The 20,775-nt window shown below is 38.7% G+C and overlaps 2 protein-coding genes across 5 annotated transcripts; both read right to left on the bottom strand.

Annotated features, from left to right (window-relative positions):
- Window positions 1–1,440: 1,440 nt before the first annotated feature.
- On the bottom strand, window positions 1,441–12,310 carry LOC116716047 (cystathionine beta-synthase-like). Its single transcript, XM_032556788.1, has 16 exons — window positions 12,156–12,310; window positions 7,240–7,513; window positions 6,964–7,070; window positions 6,675–6,809; window positions 6,510–6,589; window positions 5,529–5,733; window positions 5,350–5,441; window positions 4,790–4,915; window positions 4,621–4,705; window positions 4,118–4,223; window positions 3,957–4,034; window positions 3,749–3,883; window positions 3,555–3,663; window positions 2,608–2,692; window positions 2,142–2,271; window positions 1,441–2,013 (listed from the first exon to the last, which is right to left on the bottom strand). Coding segments are annotated over exons 2-16 (1,740 nt in total). The 5' UTR covers window positions 7,506–7,513; window positions 12,156–12,310; the 3' UTR covers window positions 1,441–2,012.
- A 1,257-nt stretch (window positions 12,311–13,567) lies between these two features.
- Window positions 13,568–20,270, bottom strand: LOC116716048 (splicing factor U2AF 35 kDa subunit). 4 transcript variants are annotated; one of them, XM_032556789.1, is made up of 8 exons: window positions 20,169–20,270; window positions 19,127–19,214; window positions 18,568–18,634; window positions 16,034–16,083; window positions 15,678–15,776; window positions 15,388–15,521; window positions 13,943–14,035; window positions 13,568–13,861 (listed from the first exon to the last, which is right to left on the bottom strand). In XM_032556789.1, exons 1-8 carry the CDS (start codon window positions 20,210–20,212, stop codon window positions 13,750–13,752), a joined length of 687 nt encoding a protein of 228 aa, XP_032412680.1. In that variant the 5' UTR covers window positions 20,213–20,270; the 3' UTR covers window positions 13,568–13,749. The 4 variants fall into 4 exon arrangements, with proteins under 4 accessions (XP_032412680.1, XP_032412682.1, XP_032412681.1 ...); XM_032556791.1 differs by lacking the exon at window positions 20,169–20,270 and adding an exon at window positions 16,671–16,738 and having other exon boundaries at window positions 19,127–19,178; XM_032556790.1 differs by lacking the exon at window positions 20,169–20,270 and having other exon boundaries at window positions 16,034–16,738; window positions 19,127–19,171.
- Window positions 20,271–20,775: the final 505 nt, after the last annotated feature.

Genomic DNA, 20,775 nt, shown 5'->3' on the forward strand with positions numbered 1-20,775 from the left:
AATAATTTTAAAATAAAAGCCTTGAATATTTTTACATCATGTAATTGCTGTTTTTGGCTTTGTATGACTTTTTCATCCAAAGCACTGTTACACATGGGATTAGTTCGGAACTTTAAAATGAAACATACTGAAAATTTCAAAATAAAAGCCTTGAATATTTTTACATCATGTAATTGCTCTTTTTGGCTTTATTTGACTTTTTCATCCAAAGCACTGTTACACATGGGATTAGTTTGGCCCTTTGAAATGAAGCATACTGAAAATTTTAAAATAAAAGCCTTGAATATTTTTACATGACGTAATTGCTGTTTGTGGCTTTATGTGACTTTTTCATCCAAAGCACTGTTACACATGGGATTAGTTTGGAACTTTAAAATTAAGCATACTGAAAATTTCAAAATAAAAGCCTTGAATATTTTACATGACGTAATTGCTTTTTTTGGCCGTATATGACTTTTTCATCCAAAGCACTGTTACACATGGGATTAGTTCGGAACTTTAAAATGGAGCATACTGAAAATTTCAAAATAAAAGCCTTGAATATTTTTACATCAGCTACTTGTGTTTTGAGCATTATATAACTATTTTAACCCAAGGACTATTACGCATGGGATTAGTTTGGCCCTTTGAAATGAAGTTTAACAAAACTTCCAAAATAAAAGCCTTGACAACATTTTAAATCGTACTGAATGGTGCACGTCCGCCTCGCTTAACGTTCTTGCGGTTCTCCGCGTGCCACTGGTTACGTTGCGGCGTTCTTTGGCGTCGACGCCGATTTGTGGCGTGACGACGCCGGGCCCAAGCCCGACGGGCGCGCCTTGGCAGGCCCCGGCTAAATTTCTTCAGAAATTTTGTTTTTCTAGTGTTAACATTAGCATTTTGGCTAATTTCAGCTGATACACTTACTTTATCATACTGAATGGTGCAAGTCCATGTTAGTAAACATTCTTGTCATTCTCCTCATATGATTGCAACTTTCTTTAGCATTGATGCTCATTTTTAGCATCAGAACACTGGGTCCAAACCGACGGGCACACTTTGGCAGGCCCCGGTTAAATTTCTTCAGGAATTTTCTAGTTATACTTATATTATTGTAATTATAAGTATAATTACTATAAGTAATTGTGCTTTTAGTATAATTACTATGTGTAATTACAGCTTCAGATCTAAAAACATGCTAATTGATTAGAATTGCTAGCTTAGCTCTTGTCAAGTTTAATGACTGCTACATGAATACATGTATTGTTACTAAAAATGATCTCTAAATAAGTAATTACCAATTCGGTAATAAACATGCTAATAAATTACAAATTATTAGTACTTCTTGTACTAATATAGAGAGCTTTTGTAACTATAAACTTTTATCAAGAAGTTACCTATGATATCAATAAACATGATTTTACTATCACTTGCTGTACCAATTTAATTTCGACAAAACTGTTCAACTTTGCTTAAACTTTATTTATTCAGACACATTCATTGAATAAAAGCAATGCAATACAAAATATTTCCTCCAAGACACATCTATGATTAAATAGTCAAGACTTCTTTACAGTTACATGACAGACTTTGCGCTGAAACAAAAGAAGGAAAAAATAAAGTAAGCTCATCATGTTTGCCTATATACAGCAAGACCATATACGGCCCCTTTTTTCTGTTTCAATGCAGAAATCCAGCTTTACAATCACTTTCAAAACGATTAAAGCATAACTCAAAAGGTCCCAAAGACATTTTACAGACGAGAAATAAGCTGACCAGGAATTAAAAACTTACAAAAGATTTGCTTTCTACTCTGTAAGGACATAAAATAACAACAAAAAAAAAACTGAAACTCCAGATCAAGGTGAATTAATGGACATAAAATCAGGATCTAAAGACAGAATATTCATTTTTAGCTGAAAATAAGAGATAACTACAACCCAAAAAACTTCAAAAACACTTTTTCCAGCTCTTCTGAACTCATCCATGGTCATCCTTTTATTTTTGGGGGTGAGAAAGCTTCAGTCAGCTGATCTTTATCTTTGTATATTATGTATATACACATAACCTGCATCTTAACTTGAGTCGAGCAAATCTCAATCTCGTTGTAATCTGTTGATGACAATGACAAATAAATCTCATCTCATCTTATCTTATCTTATCACAGCTCATCAGTGGACTCTGACACGGAGCGCTCTCTCCGTTCCCGGCCAGTGACAAAGTTGAGCAGGTCGACGGCTGTCACCACGCCGAAAACCATCTGCTTCAGAGCGGTCGAGCCACTGGTCAGGTCTGGTAAAGAAACAGGAGGAAGGAGAGAGAAAGTCAGTTACAAGCAGACATGGCACAGAACAGACGGAGCTCCAGGTTTAATTTAGAGCAACGCAGAAAGTTACAGAAAGTTATCTCTGGCAGACTCCAAAAGGTCAAGTAAAGGTTGTCTGAACTTCATTCCCAATGAAATGAGACGGAACTTTGATCTTTGATCAATAGCGTTTGACCCATGATGCAATAAATACTGATTATGTAGCTTTTTTCCAGCTTCAGGCTCAAATTTTGATGATGTAGAGTTGAAGAAGAAGAAGAAAAAACAGCCGCCATTTATCAATGTTTCTTCTCCAAACTTACATTGGATCTGTTCATGCACCACCAGGGCAAAGTGGTCGATTTCCAGAATGCGAGACAAGTTTCCCAAATTATCATTCAGGCGTATCTGTGAAGAAAATGGTTGAGAGAAACAGGAAAAAAACAAGAGATTATTTAAGGATGAACGTAAACAATTACTGAGAATTTCCAGATTTTTTTTAACCAGTTTTTAGCAGATTTTTTAAGTATAGAAGCAAAACATCAATTCAGATTTTTATTTCAGTCAAGTAAAGGTACAGAATAAAATGGAAAAAAGATCTTGGTACATGTTTAAGACTTCAAAGTATACACATATATAAAAAATAAATTAGTTTTTCTGTTTCCCCAACAGAGTCATGGTTTAAAAATCCCAATGTTCACACTGTATCCATGTGGCAGATAAAACAGAAGATATTATGCAAATCATATAAATGGTGAAAGTAAACTTCTCAGAGATCAGTTTGGAGATTTTAGATGTTTAATGAGAAGAGAATAATTTTATTTTCTATATTTATCCGGACGTAGCAAACAGAGAAGTTAAATTCAATACTTGGTCTTAAAGGGTTACCAAAAAAAGCAGGTCACACATTATCCTCGCCACAAGGTGGAGCCAGAGACCAGGCATCTAAATTGCATGCAACCTTTAGTGTTGGCTGTGTGAAATTTAAACCCAGTTAAGAACCTCAGAGGTTTGATAGAGAAAAGTTGGAAAACAAACAGCATCATGGAGATCCACAGTGGTGGGAGTATCATGCTGAGTGAATACAATATGTTGAATTTTGAGGGTTTAACATGAAGACATTGAGGAAAGATGCCAAAATTTTATACAAATTATTAAAATTTTGCCATTAGAGGAAAGTTGAACAAGTTTTCAGCAGTTTTACTTTCTAATCCTACCCTGCTGAGGGAAGCAACAAAATCAGAAGCAAAAGGAGACTTGTGAGGCGGACCTGTTTGAACTGCTTGTAGAGAACTTTGCTGACAGGATCGGACAGCTTGATCTTCCCGGCGAGAATCGATGACAGCATGTTTCCCAGCGTCACCATTCCCAGAATCACCCTTCAGAAGCGGAAGCGGTGATGAAAATCAACACTTCTTCTTTGTTGGTATGTTCATTTCTTGCAACATAAGAAGAACGACTCACCCAGCGTTGTCCACCACGGGCGCCTGGTCGAAACCCTTCTCCTTCAGGATCTTGATGGTCTGCTGGCAGCTGACGGTCGGCAGGACGGTGAGCGGCGCTGACAGGTTCAGGCTCTGCACCTTCAGGTTCCACCACCTAGCAAAGCAGGTGCTTAGCTCCAGATGTGGAAGCAACGGCTTAGGTTACAAAGGTTTTTTAAAGCACATACCAAGGCTTCTTCACCATGATGTCCTCCTCCCTCAGGAAGCCTTTCTGGACCATCCACTTATCACTCAGGAACTTTGACCTGCAGAAAAGGAGATGACAAGTTGAAGCAAACATTGACTAGTGAAACCAAGCAGAGGAAGCTTTATAAAAGATGATCCTCACATGTAGTTGCGGATGGAGTCCGGCAGGATGACGACGCAGCGCTGGCCCTCCTTCAGCTCTTTGGCGAACTTCACAGCTGCAGCCATGGCAGTCCCAGAGCTGCCCCCTGTTGGACAAAACAAGAAAAACAAGGTTGATTGGAGCAAAAATTGAATTTTTTTTTTATTCAACCTTAAATCTATGACGGCATTTTAGGGCCATTGTAAATAGAAACATAAGTAAATAAGGGAGGAGTAACTTTCCTCCACAACAATTTTCTAGAACAAACTCAATGCAGAAATTTCAACGTTTTTTCTAAAGAATTTCTGAGAATAATCTCAAAATTTCTGTTTTCTCAAGCAAGTTTTCAACTTTCAGAGATCAGAAATATTTTTCTAGAAAATATCTGAGTTTTTATTGGTGAATAAAGCGTAGAGCATAATAAAAATGCTCCTTTTTTTTCTAAAATTTTACTCAAGTAAAATATAACTATATCTGATATAACTAATCAGATGCATATTTACCACAAAGGAGTCCTTCATCCCTGATGAGCAGGCGGGCCATATTGAAGGACTCTTCATCGTTGGATTTGTACCAAGTATCAACAACCTGGAGACAAAAAAAACAAACTCAGAATTAAAAGCCAGTCCAGAAGAAACACTTGAGGAAATAAAGAGAGCAGCCAGGACTCACTGATCTGTCGAGGACAGTGGGGATGAAGTCGTAGCCGATTCCCTCCACTTCGTACTGGGTCTTATCGGTCTTATTGATCTCCTCAGGCTCGGCCAGGATGGAACCTTCTGGGTCGACACCAATAATCTGCACAAAGCCATCACAGATGAGAAACAGTCAGGATTCCTACACATTTATCACAGGAAAAAAAAAAGACTTTTCCAACCTGGAAAATCTCAAGCTATCAGTTCTTTTTACCCATTTTTAAGTCTTGAAAGAAAGCTTGAAGAAAAATAGTTTAAGAAAAAGGTGGAAAAAAGGAAGTTTGAAAGAAATAATGACAGTGAAGGCCAACCGGAAAGAACAAAATCAATCAGTCCTCAGGATACAACATTTTTTCCAAATGCTAGAAAACAGAAGAAAGCAAAGGAGATAAAGAACTAGGAAAGAAGAAGAGAAGGGATGTTATAAAAAAGAAGGGTAGAAAGGAAAGACTTGAAGGCAGAAGGAAGGATGCGAGGACTCAACCTTTAGACCAAGTACAGTGTGCGTCAGACATTTTTCATTAGAACTGAGCTCACTCTGATGTTGGGGCATTTCTCCTTCAGTTTGCGGGCGATGCCTGTGATGGTTCCTCCTGTTCCTGCTCCGGCCACCAGCATGTCCAATTTACCTGCAAACATCAAGCAAACAGTCACCAGGCAGGTTAAAGACCCCAGAGGTCCAGGAAACCAGCTGGACCACCTGGACGGATGCCTACCGTCGCATTGCTTCAGGATCTCCTCGGCCGTGGTGTCGTAGTGAGCCAGCGGGTTGCTAGGGTTACGGTACTGGTCCAGGATGTGCGAGTCTGGGATCTCGTTCTTCAGGCGCCAGGCCACGCCCACGTGAGACTCGGGGGAATCGAAACGAGCGCTGGTGGGGGTTCGGACGATCTCGGCTCCGAGAGCTCTGAGCACATCCACCTGAGGAGAAAAAGGTGAAGAACAGACGAGGGAACCTCCATCAGCTTTGTTACAATCAGATTCTGCTTCTAGTTTGCTGGATCTGAAGAGTTGAGGTTAGAACAAAGTGCTGGAGAACGAGGAAAACAGAATTTAAAATGTGTGTGGAAAATGTCTGAACTTGTCTGCCATCTACTGGCTGACCAGTATATTGAAACAAGCTAAACATGAACACAATGTGTACTGGGTTAAATAAACTCAAATAACCTGAGTTCTCAGTCAGTTTCATATATTTTAAGATTTAAAAAAAGTTTTAGGTTCAGAAATAGTTAGAAACAAATGACAAAAAGCACACCGAAGAAGGAAATAAAGGAACTTAGAAAGGAAATTAAAAAAAAGAAAGAGTGAAAGACAAGAAATAAAAGGAGGAAGTATGCACAGAAGGAAGGAAAAGAGGAAGAACATAAAGAAAGAGTGAGAAACTGGAGAAAGAACGACACTGAAATGGAAGGAGGCAAAGTAGGAAGGACTGAAGAGAAGAACAAAGTTTGGAAAGTAGAATAAAGACAAAAAAGGAGGAGAAAAGAAGGACGGATACATTAACAAGTAAGGATACAAATCAGGGAGGAATGCTTGAAATTCCTTTTTTCCTGACTGTGCAGGAACCCAGGCTAGAGCCTGACTGTAACTTTAATAATAACTTTAATAATAACTTTAATAATAACTGCTTTAGAGAGATCTAAACTACAAACCGCCTGACCCGGTCCTCACAAGTATAGAGAACAGAGAGAACTCACCTTCTCCATGCTCATCTTCTCAGGCATGACGATGATGCAGCGGTAACCTTTAACAGCAGCAGCCAGGGCCAGTCCGATACCTGGAGACATGCAGGAGGAGAATTAACAACCCAGCTGCTCTGACCCACTTCACATGCCTATAGAAAGGCTTTTCTGATTGGATACCTGTGTTTCCAGAGGTGGGCTCTATGATGGTATCTCCAGGCTTGAGGATGCCCGCTCTCTCTGCATCTTCAACCATCCGCAGGCTGATCCTGTCCTTCACGCTGCCTCCAGCGTTGAAGAACTCACACTTGGCCACTAAAAAAAAAAAAAAAAACTCAACTTTTAACTTTCTTTTTTTGTCCTACAGCAGTAATAAAACTGACTAATCCTCCCATGTTTACAGATCTGAGCTGCCACAGGTTTTACTCGTTTTGGGGATGTGCTTCGGCTTGAACGGCAGATGACTCACGTATTTCACATTTGACTCCAAACGCTTTGGGGATCTTGTTGATCTGTACCATGGGAGTGTCGCCGATCCGATGCAGGATGTCTGGAAGGATGGTGGGGGAGGCAGACCTGGGGAGGCAGAAGGTAGAGGGATGAAGAAGCTGATTTAGATCCTCTGTAGGTGAGAGAACACATGTATCCACTTGTCTGGCTTGTGCTAGTAAGAGTGAGTCACCCCTAGATGATCTAATCTCTTGCTTTATGTACTTTTCTTGGGTCCACTGTGAGTGCTTCTCACTTTGAAAAATGTCCGTGGGGCGAGTCTGCTTTGGAGGCCTCCAGGCTCCACGTGCAGCGGCTGGGGAGGTCCGGCCGGATCCACTTCCTGTCTACAGCGGGGTTCTTTGTGTTGATCTGAATGGTTTTGCCGGAGTCTTCGTTGGCGGCGACGGGAAACGAGCCCTCTTGGAGCTTGGCGTCTCCGTTGGCCTGGCCGTGCAGCTTGGCAGAGTGAGGGCACACGGGGTCTTTGACGGCCTCCTTGGATGAGGGAACAGATGGCATTGCTCAACCTAAAGGGAAACAGGAAACGGGGGTTACGCAAGTGTCAGATGGTTTATCTTACAGATAAAAATGCCAGTTGATAAGAAGTGCTTTGTTATGTCAACAAGAACAATTCAGAGAAAACACACAAATGCTTTCACATATACAGCTTCTGAAATCTCTGAGGAACTAATTGGATTGCAAAGACCAACACCAGTAGCTCACAGTAATATTTCCATTTCTAACTTGGAAAGAAGCTTGCAGTATGAGCATACAGAAGGTATGCAGTTAGATGCATTTATGCAGATTAGAAAGAGACGAAAGAGAAAAAAAAACAGCGTATGATATCATCACTGCAATATTTGGAAATATTATCGGCACTGCAAGATTTTCTAATAGTGACAGTCCTGGTTTCCATCAACTGTTTCTAATCAATCAATCAAGTTTTATTTGTATAGCACATTTCAGCAGCAAGGCATTTCAAAGTGCTTTACATCAAGTCAAACACAGAAACACAATGCAAGATAAAATCAACAATCAAAACACGACATTAAGTCAAGTTCCATCAATAAATTTGTAATTGATTATGTTTCAAATACAATCCTAAACAGGTGGGTTTTTAGTTGAGTTTGCATCCATAAAGGTTTACCTGTTTCACTCCTACTGTGTTATATGGAACAAAATACCTGTTGCTATTTTTATTCCCACTCACAATCATACAGTTTAAAACGATGTAAACAGCATTTTAATGGGTTTCTGGCACAAAGCTCTGTAAACCTCTTTCACAGAATTTCGATCAGGAACTCCGCCGTCCCTAATGCGATACTTCTAAGTGGGTATAAAAAAAACATTAATGGAATCATGGTTAATGGTAAATTATTCTCTTTTTTTAACTCTAGTTAGATGTTCTTCTTCCAGTTAAAGGAAAGCTTCAGAAGTAATTCAGCAATCCCCGTGTTTGTGCAACATCACGAACATGGACTGGTTGGTCGCGATGTTTGGTAGGAAAATAAATTCATAGTGTCATGCATCCATATGCATAACACAGATATGCAAATATCAGGGTAGCTGTGGCTCAGACTTAATAAAAAAACATTGCCTTTGAACTTTCAGATGCTAATCTCAAAGACTAAACCTTAGAAATATGTAGTATCAAAGTATGAAATGTGAAAGAAAACAGAACATTTTTTCCCCCTGTGAGCCTCTAAACGCTCACTAAAAAATGCACACAAGCCTACACAGAAAAATACAGCATAACTTCCTCTAAACAACGCTGAGTCATGTAATGTAGCTTTGGCACAGGTGTCGTTCCTCCACCCCCAGTCACTCCTCTCACAAATTCATCCTGTCATCGCTAAGAGCAAACACAACCAACATTAGCAGTGGCTCTAGTTTGACTTGGCAGAAAACACTTCTGGTTTCTGGTGAGAAAACAGAAGTGAGACTGGAGGAAAGGCCGGCTGATCTGGCTTCAGCTGCTGTTGCGTCAGACATTAAACAGAAGAAACGGGAACGGGGAACGTTTCCTAATCTTGTTGATGAGCTTTATGCTTTCCAAGGAAAAAGTGAAAAAAATACCATAATCCACATTATTCCAGATTTATCAGCACATACCTCCAGAAATGTTTATGACCTCCCTCCAATCCATCAGCTTTGTTTGTTTAATCTGAACCTGGAAGTGACTCATGTTGGTTAATAATAGTGTAAAATGTCAGAGTTACATAACTGACTATTGAATACTATCTTAATCCTGATATCTGGAGTGTGTAGGTCACATGTTAATTATATAAAAAGAGGGATTTAACAGGTTAGCTCATTTTAACCAACAATAAAGTTTGCTGAACGATAAACTGTCTCGGTTGTAATAAACGATAATATTGTCGTTTTGAGGCCATTTTCAAGTCACATAATGATGATGGCATCATAATGCACCTTCACTCTCTCAAAAACCAATAAACTTTCTTTTTAATTTTGTAAAGAACACTCAACACTGAATCTGGAAGATATTTTAAATATCCAAAATGAAACAACAGCAAAATACAATGAATAAAATGGAGGTTAAAAAGCACACACTGCCAAATCCATAAATAAAACGGATTATGTTCTCAGTGTAAACAAAATTATCATTCAAAAAATATGAATCATTAGAATGGGAAGTATTGAGCTTATTACGTCTGAATGGGATCTGAGCTAAAACAGCATTAGATGAGCCGTCACCAACTCATAGCATGCACATCAGAGGTCAGAGGTCAAGACCGAGGCCCCTCTTTGACTCCAACATGGGTTCAAATGATGTTCACACACCTAAATGGCTCCATCTTCTAAAGCAAACAAGGAGACAAAAACTCAGTAGCTCATGAATAAAAATATGCTGCATTTGGGTTATTCTGACCAATTTGTCCGGGTGTCAAAATGACAGATAATTATACTCATGCTGGCTCCTCTTTCAACTCCACTGCGGCTAATTAAAGTGACGCCCGCCACAACCGCTGTGGTAAATGTGTCAAACAGCTTGTGGTATGCGGCGGCCTTCACAGGGTTCAACAAGGCAACCCGATCCCCCTGCGACCAGCAGCGAGGACTAACCAGAGAAACCCGTTCACCCGACAAACCCAGAGATCACCTGCTCCGTCCGGCCATCATTAAACCCAATCCTGTGAGAAATCCTTCGCCAGACCCTTTTAATCAGATTAATATCTAATCACCTCCGGTATGTTCTCCTCCTGAGTCTAGTGAAAGCGTTAAAAGGAACAAAAACGGTGCCATTTTACAAGATTTACTCTAAAACAAATATGTTTTCAAAAAATATTTTATGTATATTTACATAGCAGTTTAAAGAAGGAAAAAAAAAACTTATATGAAATCATTTTATTAATAAAAGATTTTACCATAACATGATTTTTCCAATTTAAAAAAAAAAAACCTTGCTTAGAAATGGGAAACAATTATTCCTGCTATTGTTGCTAATTATTACAGCTAAGAGTTTCCCATTTATTGAGGTGCTTACTGTGCAAAACGATGTAGCTTATCTTTACTGAGGAACACTTTTATTATTCCGTTTTTGTTGGATAACTAACGCTCTTATCTAGTTTTAATTTTCAAACAGTATTAGTTAGGGTGATGAATGGTGACGTTTTAGCTTCCCCATCATGACTTTGCACATTTTTCATGACGAGAAATATTTCCAAAGCCCCGTATTTGTTTTCTTTTTTTTTGTAGGTGAGGAGAAAAATCACATTACTGTTTCATCAGCCAACCAACCCGAAGCTTGAAGCAACAAATTGTTAGAGGGTGCGCTTCATTCAGCTAGAACCAACTGAGGTCACTTGGACATTTTCAACAGCATCTTGTTGAAAGGGCTATAAAACACAGGAAGGGATTTTCTTTTCCTTTCTAGCAGATTTGAAATTGTAGATTTTTAAAACTACAATTATTACACAACCAATGCCTCGTAACATACAAGGCAGATGCATACGGCCTAGTTAAAGTCCAAAAATTGAAGCAACCTGTTGCATAAATAAGGCGATTTCTATTAATAAATGCACATAAAATTATTGTACGAAAGAAAATTAGGATCAATGTAAAAAAATTCTGGCTTTTTCCATTTTTTTCACTTTACTAGAATTCTTAAAAAAAAAAGAATTACCCCCTTATTTATTTGAAAAGAGAAAAAAGTCAGAATTGAGCTTAAAGTGGTATTTTTCCCCCCAACGTGAAGCTTTAATCCTCTTCCGCATTAATGATAATAATTCAGAGGCAGAAATTAAAGTGGCAGTTTGAGGTTTACCTTTACAAGAGATCCAACAGTCTTCATTCATTTCTTAACATCTTTTTCTGAGAATAGCAGAGTCCACTGCTCAACTCCACGGTTTTTATTCAGCTGCAGCGTTTTTCTTTTAAAGTGTGAATCAGGTAAAAGCTCCGCCAGCAGCTAAAGCATCAGCTGCTCAACAGATAAAGGAGAAAGGTTTGCATTTATCCCTCAGCCATGACAAATGTGCACAGCAGGAATGTCAACTTTAGAAACACGGGAAAAAAAATACACCTTAACATACACATCTGCATTCAGCGAAAACCAAATCGAAATTATATTGTTGCTTAAATACGAGTGCATTTTCCAGAAAATGGGTTTGTAGAGAAACTTTCACCGTTTTTAAAATGTTAATGCTTTAGTATTGGATGGATTTAAGCTGTAGAAGTTAGGCTTGTAGCTCTGAAATGGGATAAAATTACAAAAGTGAGGTCACATCTGTGATGCGACACAAATAATAAAAGAAGATATAAGATTTTTTTTTTTTTAAAGTTAATTATAAAACGTTTTTATTGGACGTTTCAAGCTAATGTCAAAGCAATTTAATGCCATCACATACAATTGATGACTTACCATTTTCTCCCAAATTTCCCTCCGTTCTGAATTAAAAACACTTCCTGAACTTAAACGGGAAATAATATAACATATAAACATAAAAGCTCAGTGAGAGTGAAGACATTAATCGGGAAGAGTTAAATAAACTGTTAGCATCCCGTATTCGGCCGCATTCCGCAGCAAATATCGGGGAGATATTGCATCAGCTCGCCGTCCACCGAGCCAATATCTGAAAACCACATCTCCCAGCATCACTCTTACATCCTCAACGCTTTTCAAACCGTTACTCGCCCGTCTTCTCTTACCTAGAGGTTCAAATGCAGCCAGAAACCGATGGAGAGGAAAAAATGAGCTTCAAGACGAGAGGTGACTTCAGGACGCAAGCGGCGGAATGAGATGCTTCCGGGAGGTACAGCGGTTTTGGAGCACAATGAGCACGTGTAGCATACAGACAGGAAGCAAGTAAAGGTATAACTTGATTGGCTAAGGTGGGGGCGTCTGTTTGGACTGCGTCGCCCAATCAGAGAGGAGGTCTCTCGAGACGGGATCAGGATAAACAGGGTCGCCCAGTTGTCCGCACCACCTGTTTACCTTTTTGCTGACCAAACACAAAGCCTCGTACTTTGGTGCCATGTGTCATCTTGACGGCTTCTCATGAGCTTTGGCTTTGATATCAAAAATGTTGAGTAGACAAAAAAATTACAATTATTTTTACTTATAAAATAATTTCTGCGCTTGAGTACAAGTGATATCCTTGTCAAAAACTCAAGGATGAAAATTAAAATAACTAGACAAAAGGATACAATTGCTTAAATATGGAAACATTTGAGACATGTTGCTACATGATTATGACTCAGTCTACAAAATAAAGTGCCAGTAAAAAGTCCCATGTATCACTTTTACATGATACATGCAAAAGTATCACATGTACTTCATTTCAATTCTCTTAAATATTGGACTTATACACTTATCTGAGCTACTTCACAGCATTGACTTAGATTCAAGTCAGAAAAATCAACCAAAGAAATTCTAGCAAGAAATTTTCCAGTTACCCATGTAAGATAATTTTGGTTCAAGATTGGCTTTTCATGAAGATTTTCACACTTGGCTACTGTTTAAAACAGTTGTTTGTGCAAATTTATGCATGAAAAGTTTTCCTTCCACTCAACCTTCCATTAATAACATCAGGTAAAGCATTCTGAATGGTAAGCTTACGTAGTTTACATGTGACTTAACTGATAACTGTTTACATGAACGGAACCAACAAAACAAAATCAATGACTTTAAATCAAGGTTACTATACATTATCTGAGGAACATTTTTAAAAAAGAGAAATTTCCTGAATTATCCATTCTTCCCACCTATTTTAAAATATAAAATTAATGAATATATTGCAGACATTTCTACTCTGGGTAGACTTTGAAATTGGAACAAAACACAGACTAGTAATACGGGTGGAAATACAAATAACAAAAAGAAACAATGAAAAGCAAACAAAGAAAGGAAGGAAACAAGGAAGGAAGCATATGAAGAACACAAAGGATGGAAGAAAAAAATAAGGTAAAAAGAAAGAAAAAATTGATACACAGGTGAGATGATCACAAGGAAGAAATGACACGAGGAATAAAAAATAGAAAGGAAAAACTTGAGGTAGAGAGGAAGGAATGGCAAAGAATTGATTCTTGTGGAGAGAATTCACGGACGGATTTTCTGGCGGTGCAGTTACAAATCTGTTTTATTGAGAAAGCGACACGAGCTTGTCTTTTAAAAAAATTGAATAAAAGAAAATAACAGTTTCAACAATTCATCGAAACAAAAACAGAAAAAAAGAAGAAAAAAAAACAAAAACATTGCTGGGGTTAGGAAGTAGGGGATTCAATGCATCAGTCTCGGCCTCTTTCAGAACCTCCCGGACCGCTCCCGGTCCCTGGACTTCCGCCTCTCGCGATCGCCCCGCCGTCGATCCTTGGAGCGGGAGCGCCGTTCTCGGGAGCGGGAACGAGAGCGGTGCCTGGTGGACAACAAACACCTCATTTACAGACCAACAGTGACTGGAGAGAGAGAACATTTGTTTCCACTGAGGAGTAATTACTTTTTCCTGCGGCGGCCGTAGAGCTCCCTACGGAGTTCCCGTGATATGGGCTTCAGATGCATGAAGTTGCAGAATCCTCCTCGGGTGCATTCCCTGTAGGAAAACGGGACATGAGGGGTTAAAATCTCTGGCCTTGCTGCAGATGGAGCCCTGCCATAAAAAGTTGGCTCTACGTTACACATGCCAAGGAGCACGGCAGCAGAAAAAGTTGAAACTTTTATCTGCTGCATGGGGAACAAACCAGAATCAAATGGAAAAACCCTGAAGGGCACGCAGCTTATCTTGGTTCTGAATAAAATGTTAGCTTACACAAAGCAAATGCAGCTGGGACGACTTCAGACTTTCAAAAGGAAAACCTTGTGACTCTGCTCTGGTTCTGTCAGAAGCAACCTTTAAAGGCCTCTCGGATTTAAAGGCAGGACACTCTGGCCAGCAGTAATCCAACCTCAGATGAGGAGAGAACAGTGAAGCTCTGTCATGGTCTGAACAAAGACAGAACCTTCTTTCTTCACGCAGCACACCACACACAACAATAACCTGCTTCACTGCTACAGCAGAGAGGTCGGATTAAAATCAATTAATCTGATATTAATCGTTTCAGTCCTAGTATCGGTAAAACGAGTGACAACAAAGGTAAATAAATGTCTCCTAAATCAGCCATAAAGAGGCGAGTACCAGGGTTTATTCAGCAATCTGAATAAAATAGTTAAAATAACTGTTTTCGACACTGATGTATGGGTCATGTTCAGGACAAACCTGTGTGCAAATATTAGTGCATGTGATTAAAAGACAACATTTCAAATTGTATGGTTAAGAATTATAAAAAACTAAAATTTATCAAAAGACAAAAATAGTTTAAGAAAAACTAATTGTCATCCAACAACAACACCTGCAAGAGCTGATGAAAAACTTTCACCTGATCTTCTGCCACCTTGTGGTAGCAGCTATACATTGCAGTCAGTTACAAATACTATACTGCTGCTGCTTCGTGCCTTTGCATAAAGGACTGTGGTGTGAGAGTGAGAGAAAACAGCTGGAAGAGAAGTTTAATCTTAGAGCTCAAAGCCTTTTTATAATGATTACAACAGCAACTCTGGAAACCAGAAAATTTTATTTGCTGAAAGTTGATTGCTCTAATATTTGTAGAAAACGTTGCCATGGTGTGTTTATGATGATCGTTTCTCCACTTCCAAACACCAGGCTTAAACAAAAACAACCTTTTTGATGTGACTTAATCACATCAAATCAAAGCTGGAGGACACTGTAAACCCAGATTTGATTGAGCAGAAGAAGGAAAACAACTCAGCACTGACCAACAAGCTAACAGACATTTAGCAAGAAGCATTTCATTCTTCTCATAAGCAAAAATGTTTCTGGATGCATAAAACTGCTTAGTTGGTCTTCAACAGCAGACATGGACAAACTTCAACTCATTTGAGACTCACCCCATTTCATACTGGCGGCAGCAGGCTTCTCTGAAGTCAGTGACCGGGGACAGCTCTGCGTGGATGGGCTGGGCGTTGAACCAACGGTTGTTCAGGTCCATGACTGCTTTCTCTGCGTCCTCCTCACGACGAAACTACACACAGAGTTAGACATTCATTTTTGCAGAAACCAGATATGTACACACACTGAATGCATTCCTCACAGTCTGAGATCAATTCAAACTAAACTTTACATTTACTTTACTTGATGGCTACCTGGAGTATTAGATGTTCAGGTGTACATGACTCACCTTCACATATACATTGCCGACAAGGTGGTCACCGAGGTTATCACAGACATTCATCTCCTCCACCTCTCCATACTTCTCCTCCATCTCTGTGAACACCTCCTAAATTGAAAAATGAGGGGAAAAAAATTAATGAATTGATAAATAATTTTGCCACTTTTCAACATTACAATTCTCATTTTGATGTTTTTTTCAACAGGAAGTCGTTACCAAAACTTTCCACTATTAACAAAGTTTCAGGTGTTGCACAATTCCTATGAACAAACTCCGAAATCCGCCCACAGAGGCCCCATTTTGGCCGCTCTTTTGGCTCTCCTGAGGCAGATAATGGGCCGCTGCCGGGCCAGCCGGTCACTCACCTCAAAGAACTCGTCGTAATGTTCCTGCATTTCCACATCGCTCACGGCACCTGCGAAACGGCAACGACAGACAGTGAAGGACGAGCTGGACAGACGTTAAGCGTCAGGAGACTTCAAAAAAAGTAAACACACGGCGCTTTGAAGAAGCATTCACACCTGATGAACCCTTTAGGTTTACGTTACAACCACACAAAACTATCCCAAATGTTAAAGGTTGGTTGCAATGTGGCAAACTGGGGGTGTAAATACTTTCTCAAAACGCTGTAGGAACATTTGGAAGTAGGGATGGTATGTAAATCTGAAGCTAAATGTCACAGAAGCAGTCAAAACAAAGTTTCTCCCTCCCATTTTTCAGCTTGTTTGGTGTTTAACTTTAAACTGACTTCAGCCAAACTCTGACCTTTTTTCTTGTTGCTGAACTATTTGCATAACTGTGTCATAACACAGACACACTGATAACACTTTCTTCATGACAAGCAGGCCGAGAAACCATGCAAAACAGCATGAGGCCCGTGCATCTAGCCTTAAAGACACATCTCTCACTACTACACTGTGCCAGTTTGGTTTGGGGAGGAGTAATAAAATGAATTCAGTGCAGTCGGTGCTGGAGGGTCCTGTGGATAAAGATAGAACTTACAGTGGAAACCATCAGCGGACTGGGCAGTTTTGAAGGTTATGAAGGTAAATGTTCAAGAGGGAAATGGTCTGAAATACAAAACATAAGCTTCTGTGATAAAAATCCAACCAAATACGAAGCTGGGGAGGGAAAAGAACGTTATTAGATATGTTTCGCTAAAACGGCTTCGAGCGATTGGTTGAGAGATGAAGCTGCATTTAACAAGAGTATTTTAGCAATTGCTTTCCTGATATTTAGCATTTATGTTTGAAGCAACATTTTAAACATACAGATTGTCTCACTGAGAAAAACCAGTTAAGCAACCAGAATGACTGGCCTGACTGGGACAGAACCAGGTACAAAAGTCACACCAGTGACTGGTGTTGAGAGAGCAGAGAAAGACCAGAACGTCTGAAATGATGTTCTTTGGAAATAAAAGTTATTAGGACGCAAGAAAAGAGGACATGCTTGACTCAAACCAAAAGAACCTCACGGCAGGTATAAAGCACGGAAGTGGAAGTGTCATGCTTTGGGAAAAGATCATAGAACCCATCAAGAATTCTATCATGTATCGGAGGGTTTTTGTTTGAGATTATTATTAGACTAGCAGTATAAGAGATTAAAGTGAACATACCAGGAGCTCCATTAAAGACAGGTTGACGTTACAAAATAAAAAGCACTGGTCTAGTCAAAGTCCAGATTTAATACGAAACGCTTTAAGATAACATACGATGATGCAAGAAACATCTCAAACATTAAAGTGAGGAAGGGAGCCATCTTCCTTAGAGCGATGCTACAGGCCGGTGGACGGATAACACAAGTAAGTTCAACTACTGAACTCTCCCTTTCTCAGCAAGAAAAATATCTGTTAAATTAAAATATTTACTATATTTCTTGCAGTATTTCCAAAAAGAGCTTAAAAAAGCAAGCTAACAAAAATCACAATGAAAACGTGAAAAAGACGAAAAAAACTGAAGAAAACTGAAGGTTTCAAGCAGCAGACTTGCTGTGGATTAACTAAAAGACTAAAATCATAATCATAACTGTCAACAGTTATGGAAATGTTGACATGCAGTGGGACATAACATTAAAGGGTCCATTCTTTTAAATATTTTCCACAGATAAAAACAATAATTTAGACATTGGCATGGAAATATTACTTAATCAACAGCTGGATATTCAATAAAGTGTCTTATCTTGTTCACATGAATGCAGCTTTATGTTTTGCTGCTTGTGTTCAGGCCTGGGGGGGAACAGACATTTCCTCCTGCTGACTACACCAGCATCCAACAACAAACTCCAAGTCTTGCAGCAAAGTCACTCTTACTGGTTGTTTAACAGTTTCCCTCAATTACTGTATGTTTAAAAAAAGCTCAGTTTACTTATTAGCTAAACTAATATGGGAGGCAACATTTTTTAAAACTTTATTTTTCAGTTAGTTGGTGGCTACCTTCAATAATCAAGAGGGTTTTTTATATGTATTACCCTTTAAAACACAAAAAACAATGTATTTGCCACTCTAATTGGTGAAGAATTTTACCTAAATGCAGACAGTACTTTGGTATTAATCAGAACATTTACTATTTCCACTCACCTCAAGATTGATTATTTAAATATGTATTTTAGGGCCGATTTATTTTCATATTAATATTTAACACACCTACCTGTATGAGGCGGTCTGTTTCTGTTTACGGCACACAGCCCCACCTCATGTTTCTACGTATTCCAAGCTAATCATCTCTACCTGGAAGTTCTGTTTACTTTCATATCCTAGGTGGCATTTGTTCATATCATTGAGTCACATGAAAGTCTTACAGATACATACTTGTCTACTTTAAGCCACTGAATGGCTTAGGGGTTAGCTAGCTAACAGGACAAGAGAAGAACCTCAGTTTTAAGAAAAACGTGTCTGACTTACAGCGAGAGGCGTCGGCAGTCTGAGCGCTGTTCTGAGGGTTACGGTAGATGTTCTGGATCAAGATGGTCTACACAGCAGACAAACGACAATAAATCCGGTGAAACTGGACTAATAACTTTCGAGTGTTGCACTTTATTGAGATTCAAAGACAGAGCAGTCCAAAACAGAAGTGTACCTATGCTTATTTTATCACCGACTGAAGTTAAATCAGAACTAATTTCTATTTTTTTTAGGTCTGTTAGAATTACCAAAATTATTTGTATTTGCCAAATATAATAATAAAATTCTGTATGTAAATTTCTGACTTTGAAGACATTTGTGAATAAGTCTCAGACATATTATCTGATTCTTGTGACATTTAACTGACTGAAAACAAGAAGTTTGGTCTGATTTAATATCAGAAAGAGAGAAAAAAGTGTTTGTGTCTTTTTATATGTATATAAACTTCTGGTTTGGATGAGGCAAACGGGAAATTATAGCTAGACAGGTGTAGTTCAGGAAGCTGTTGACCGATTGGTAATTTTAGAAATATAAAATCATTTGTAAGGCAGAAACTTACCTGGCTGAAGGTTGGTTTATTGTGCAATCTTGAGCATCGGTCTCCATGTCTGCAGGCTCCAATTTTGAAATAGAAGGAACAATTTACCCTGGAAGGGAAGTTGACATTATTTGTTTATTACCGACTCGGGAACCGCTGCTAATTTGTTAAACAAAAGTAACATAATGACAAATTAAAATCTCATGTCTTAAGGTTATCACATGCACAGACTCATCTGTGTAAAGGTTTTGCTACAACATTTGGCTTTGCAGAGCCATGTGTGACTCTAGTGCTGTCTCCTTTCTCTACTCAGCGTCCAACTAGAATAATAAGCATACATACAGTAACAGCAGCAACAAGTTGTGCTGGGTGACAGAAGATACCATCACATCTAACTGACACAGTGAGTGTTACATGTTGAAATGTATTATCAGGAGAGCAACAATAATGAACATCTAAAAAGAAGACTATATATTTACGTTATGGGAGACAAAATGCTGCTTCTTCTCCACAGTGTTTAATATAATTACACAAATGCAGCTTCCTTAGCCTTACACCTTACCCTCTAGTGACTAAAAAGGATCTCTATATGTATGTAGTTCTTGATCACTTTAAATAATTTGATTTTAATTTTAAAAAATGAAAAAAGGCAGCTTATATTTTTACCCCAGTACTCTAAAAATCAATACAACCAAGTAATCTGCTCTGACCGGCTAACTAGCAGGCTAAGGGTTACTGGGTTTTAGTTAACTGTGCTGCAGGCTTTAAGTGTAGGTAAATAAACAATAAAAGCAGCGAAAATTATATAAATGTATTACTTCCTTAATATTTTGTCATAAACCAACAGGAAACAGAAGATTTACGTTCTGACTACATGAGTTTCATTCAATGCGGTAGCTCTATGTTAGCTTCCCCTCGCTAACTATAGCTTCAGCGGGACTTCCAGGGAAGCTGAAGAACCTAAATAACCTGCTAGAAATGAACAATAAATCTGCAGCAAAAAGACTTTGCATAAAAGTCGCAGTTAATGCGTCAATCCTAACCAAGATTGAATAAAACTTACTTGTCTTTTTCTGTGCCGAAGATGGACGCCAGATACTCCGCCATTTTCGCCCCGTCTAAGACGTTGTGGAATGCGTCATCACGCAAAGGAAGAGACGCCTGCGCTCAAACGCTATGAAGGTAACCATGACAACATGTATATTAGCTTTAATGACCGCTTAGGGGCGCTGTTTACCCAATAAGAGGTTTAAAAACACCTTAACACTTACCTTTTTCATTGTATGCCTATACATTTTAATATTTTAATTAATCTCCTGAACTTCTGATCTTTTTCTTCTTCCAAAAACTTAATTACTCTTAAGACTTGCCCTTTTCCCCCTCCTCAAATTAAAAGTACATGTTTAGAGATTTGGATATACAAAAGAGAGGGGAAAACCAGAAAATGAGCATATTTTTATTTCAAATGGTAACTGTAGAACCTAACATTACAAAAGTACAACAAAAAATACGATGCACAAAATTCTAAAAATAATAATATTAAAAAACTGCTTAAGATGACAGCCGACTATTCACTTTGGCCTGTCTTGTCTACGTCTACTTGGCAATTATGAAAATAATTAAAATATTTCATGGTAAAAACATCACTAATAATCAAGTCTAGTCTTTTG

Source organism: Xiphophorus hellerii, chromosome 24 (genome assembly GCF_003331165.1).
Source record: "Xiphophorus hellerii strain 12219 chromosome 24, Xiphophorus_hellerii-4.1, whole genome shotgun sequence".
In the NCBI taxonomy this organism is placed as follows: domain Eukaryota; kingdom Metazoa; phylum Chordata; class Actinopteri; order Cyprinodontiformes; family Poeciliidae; genus Xiphophorus; species Xiphophorus hellerii.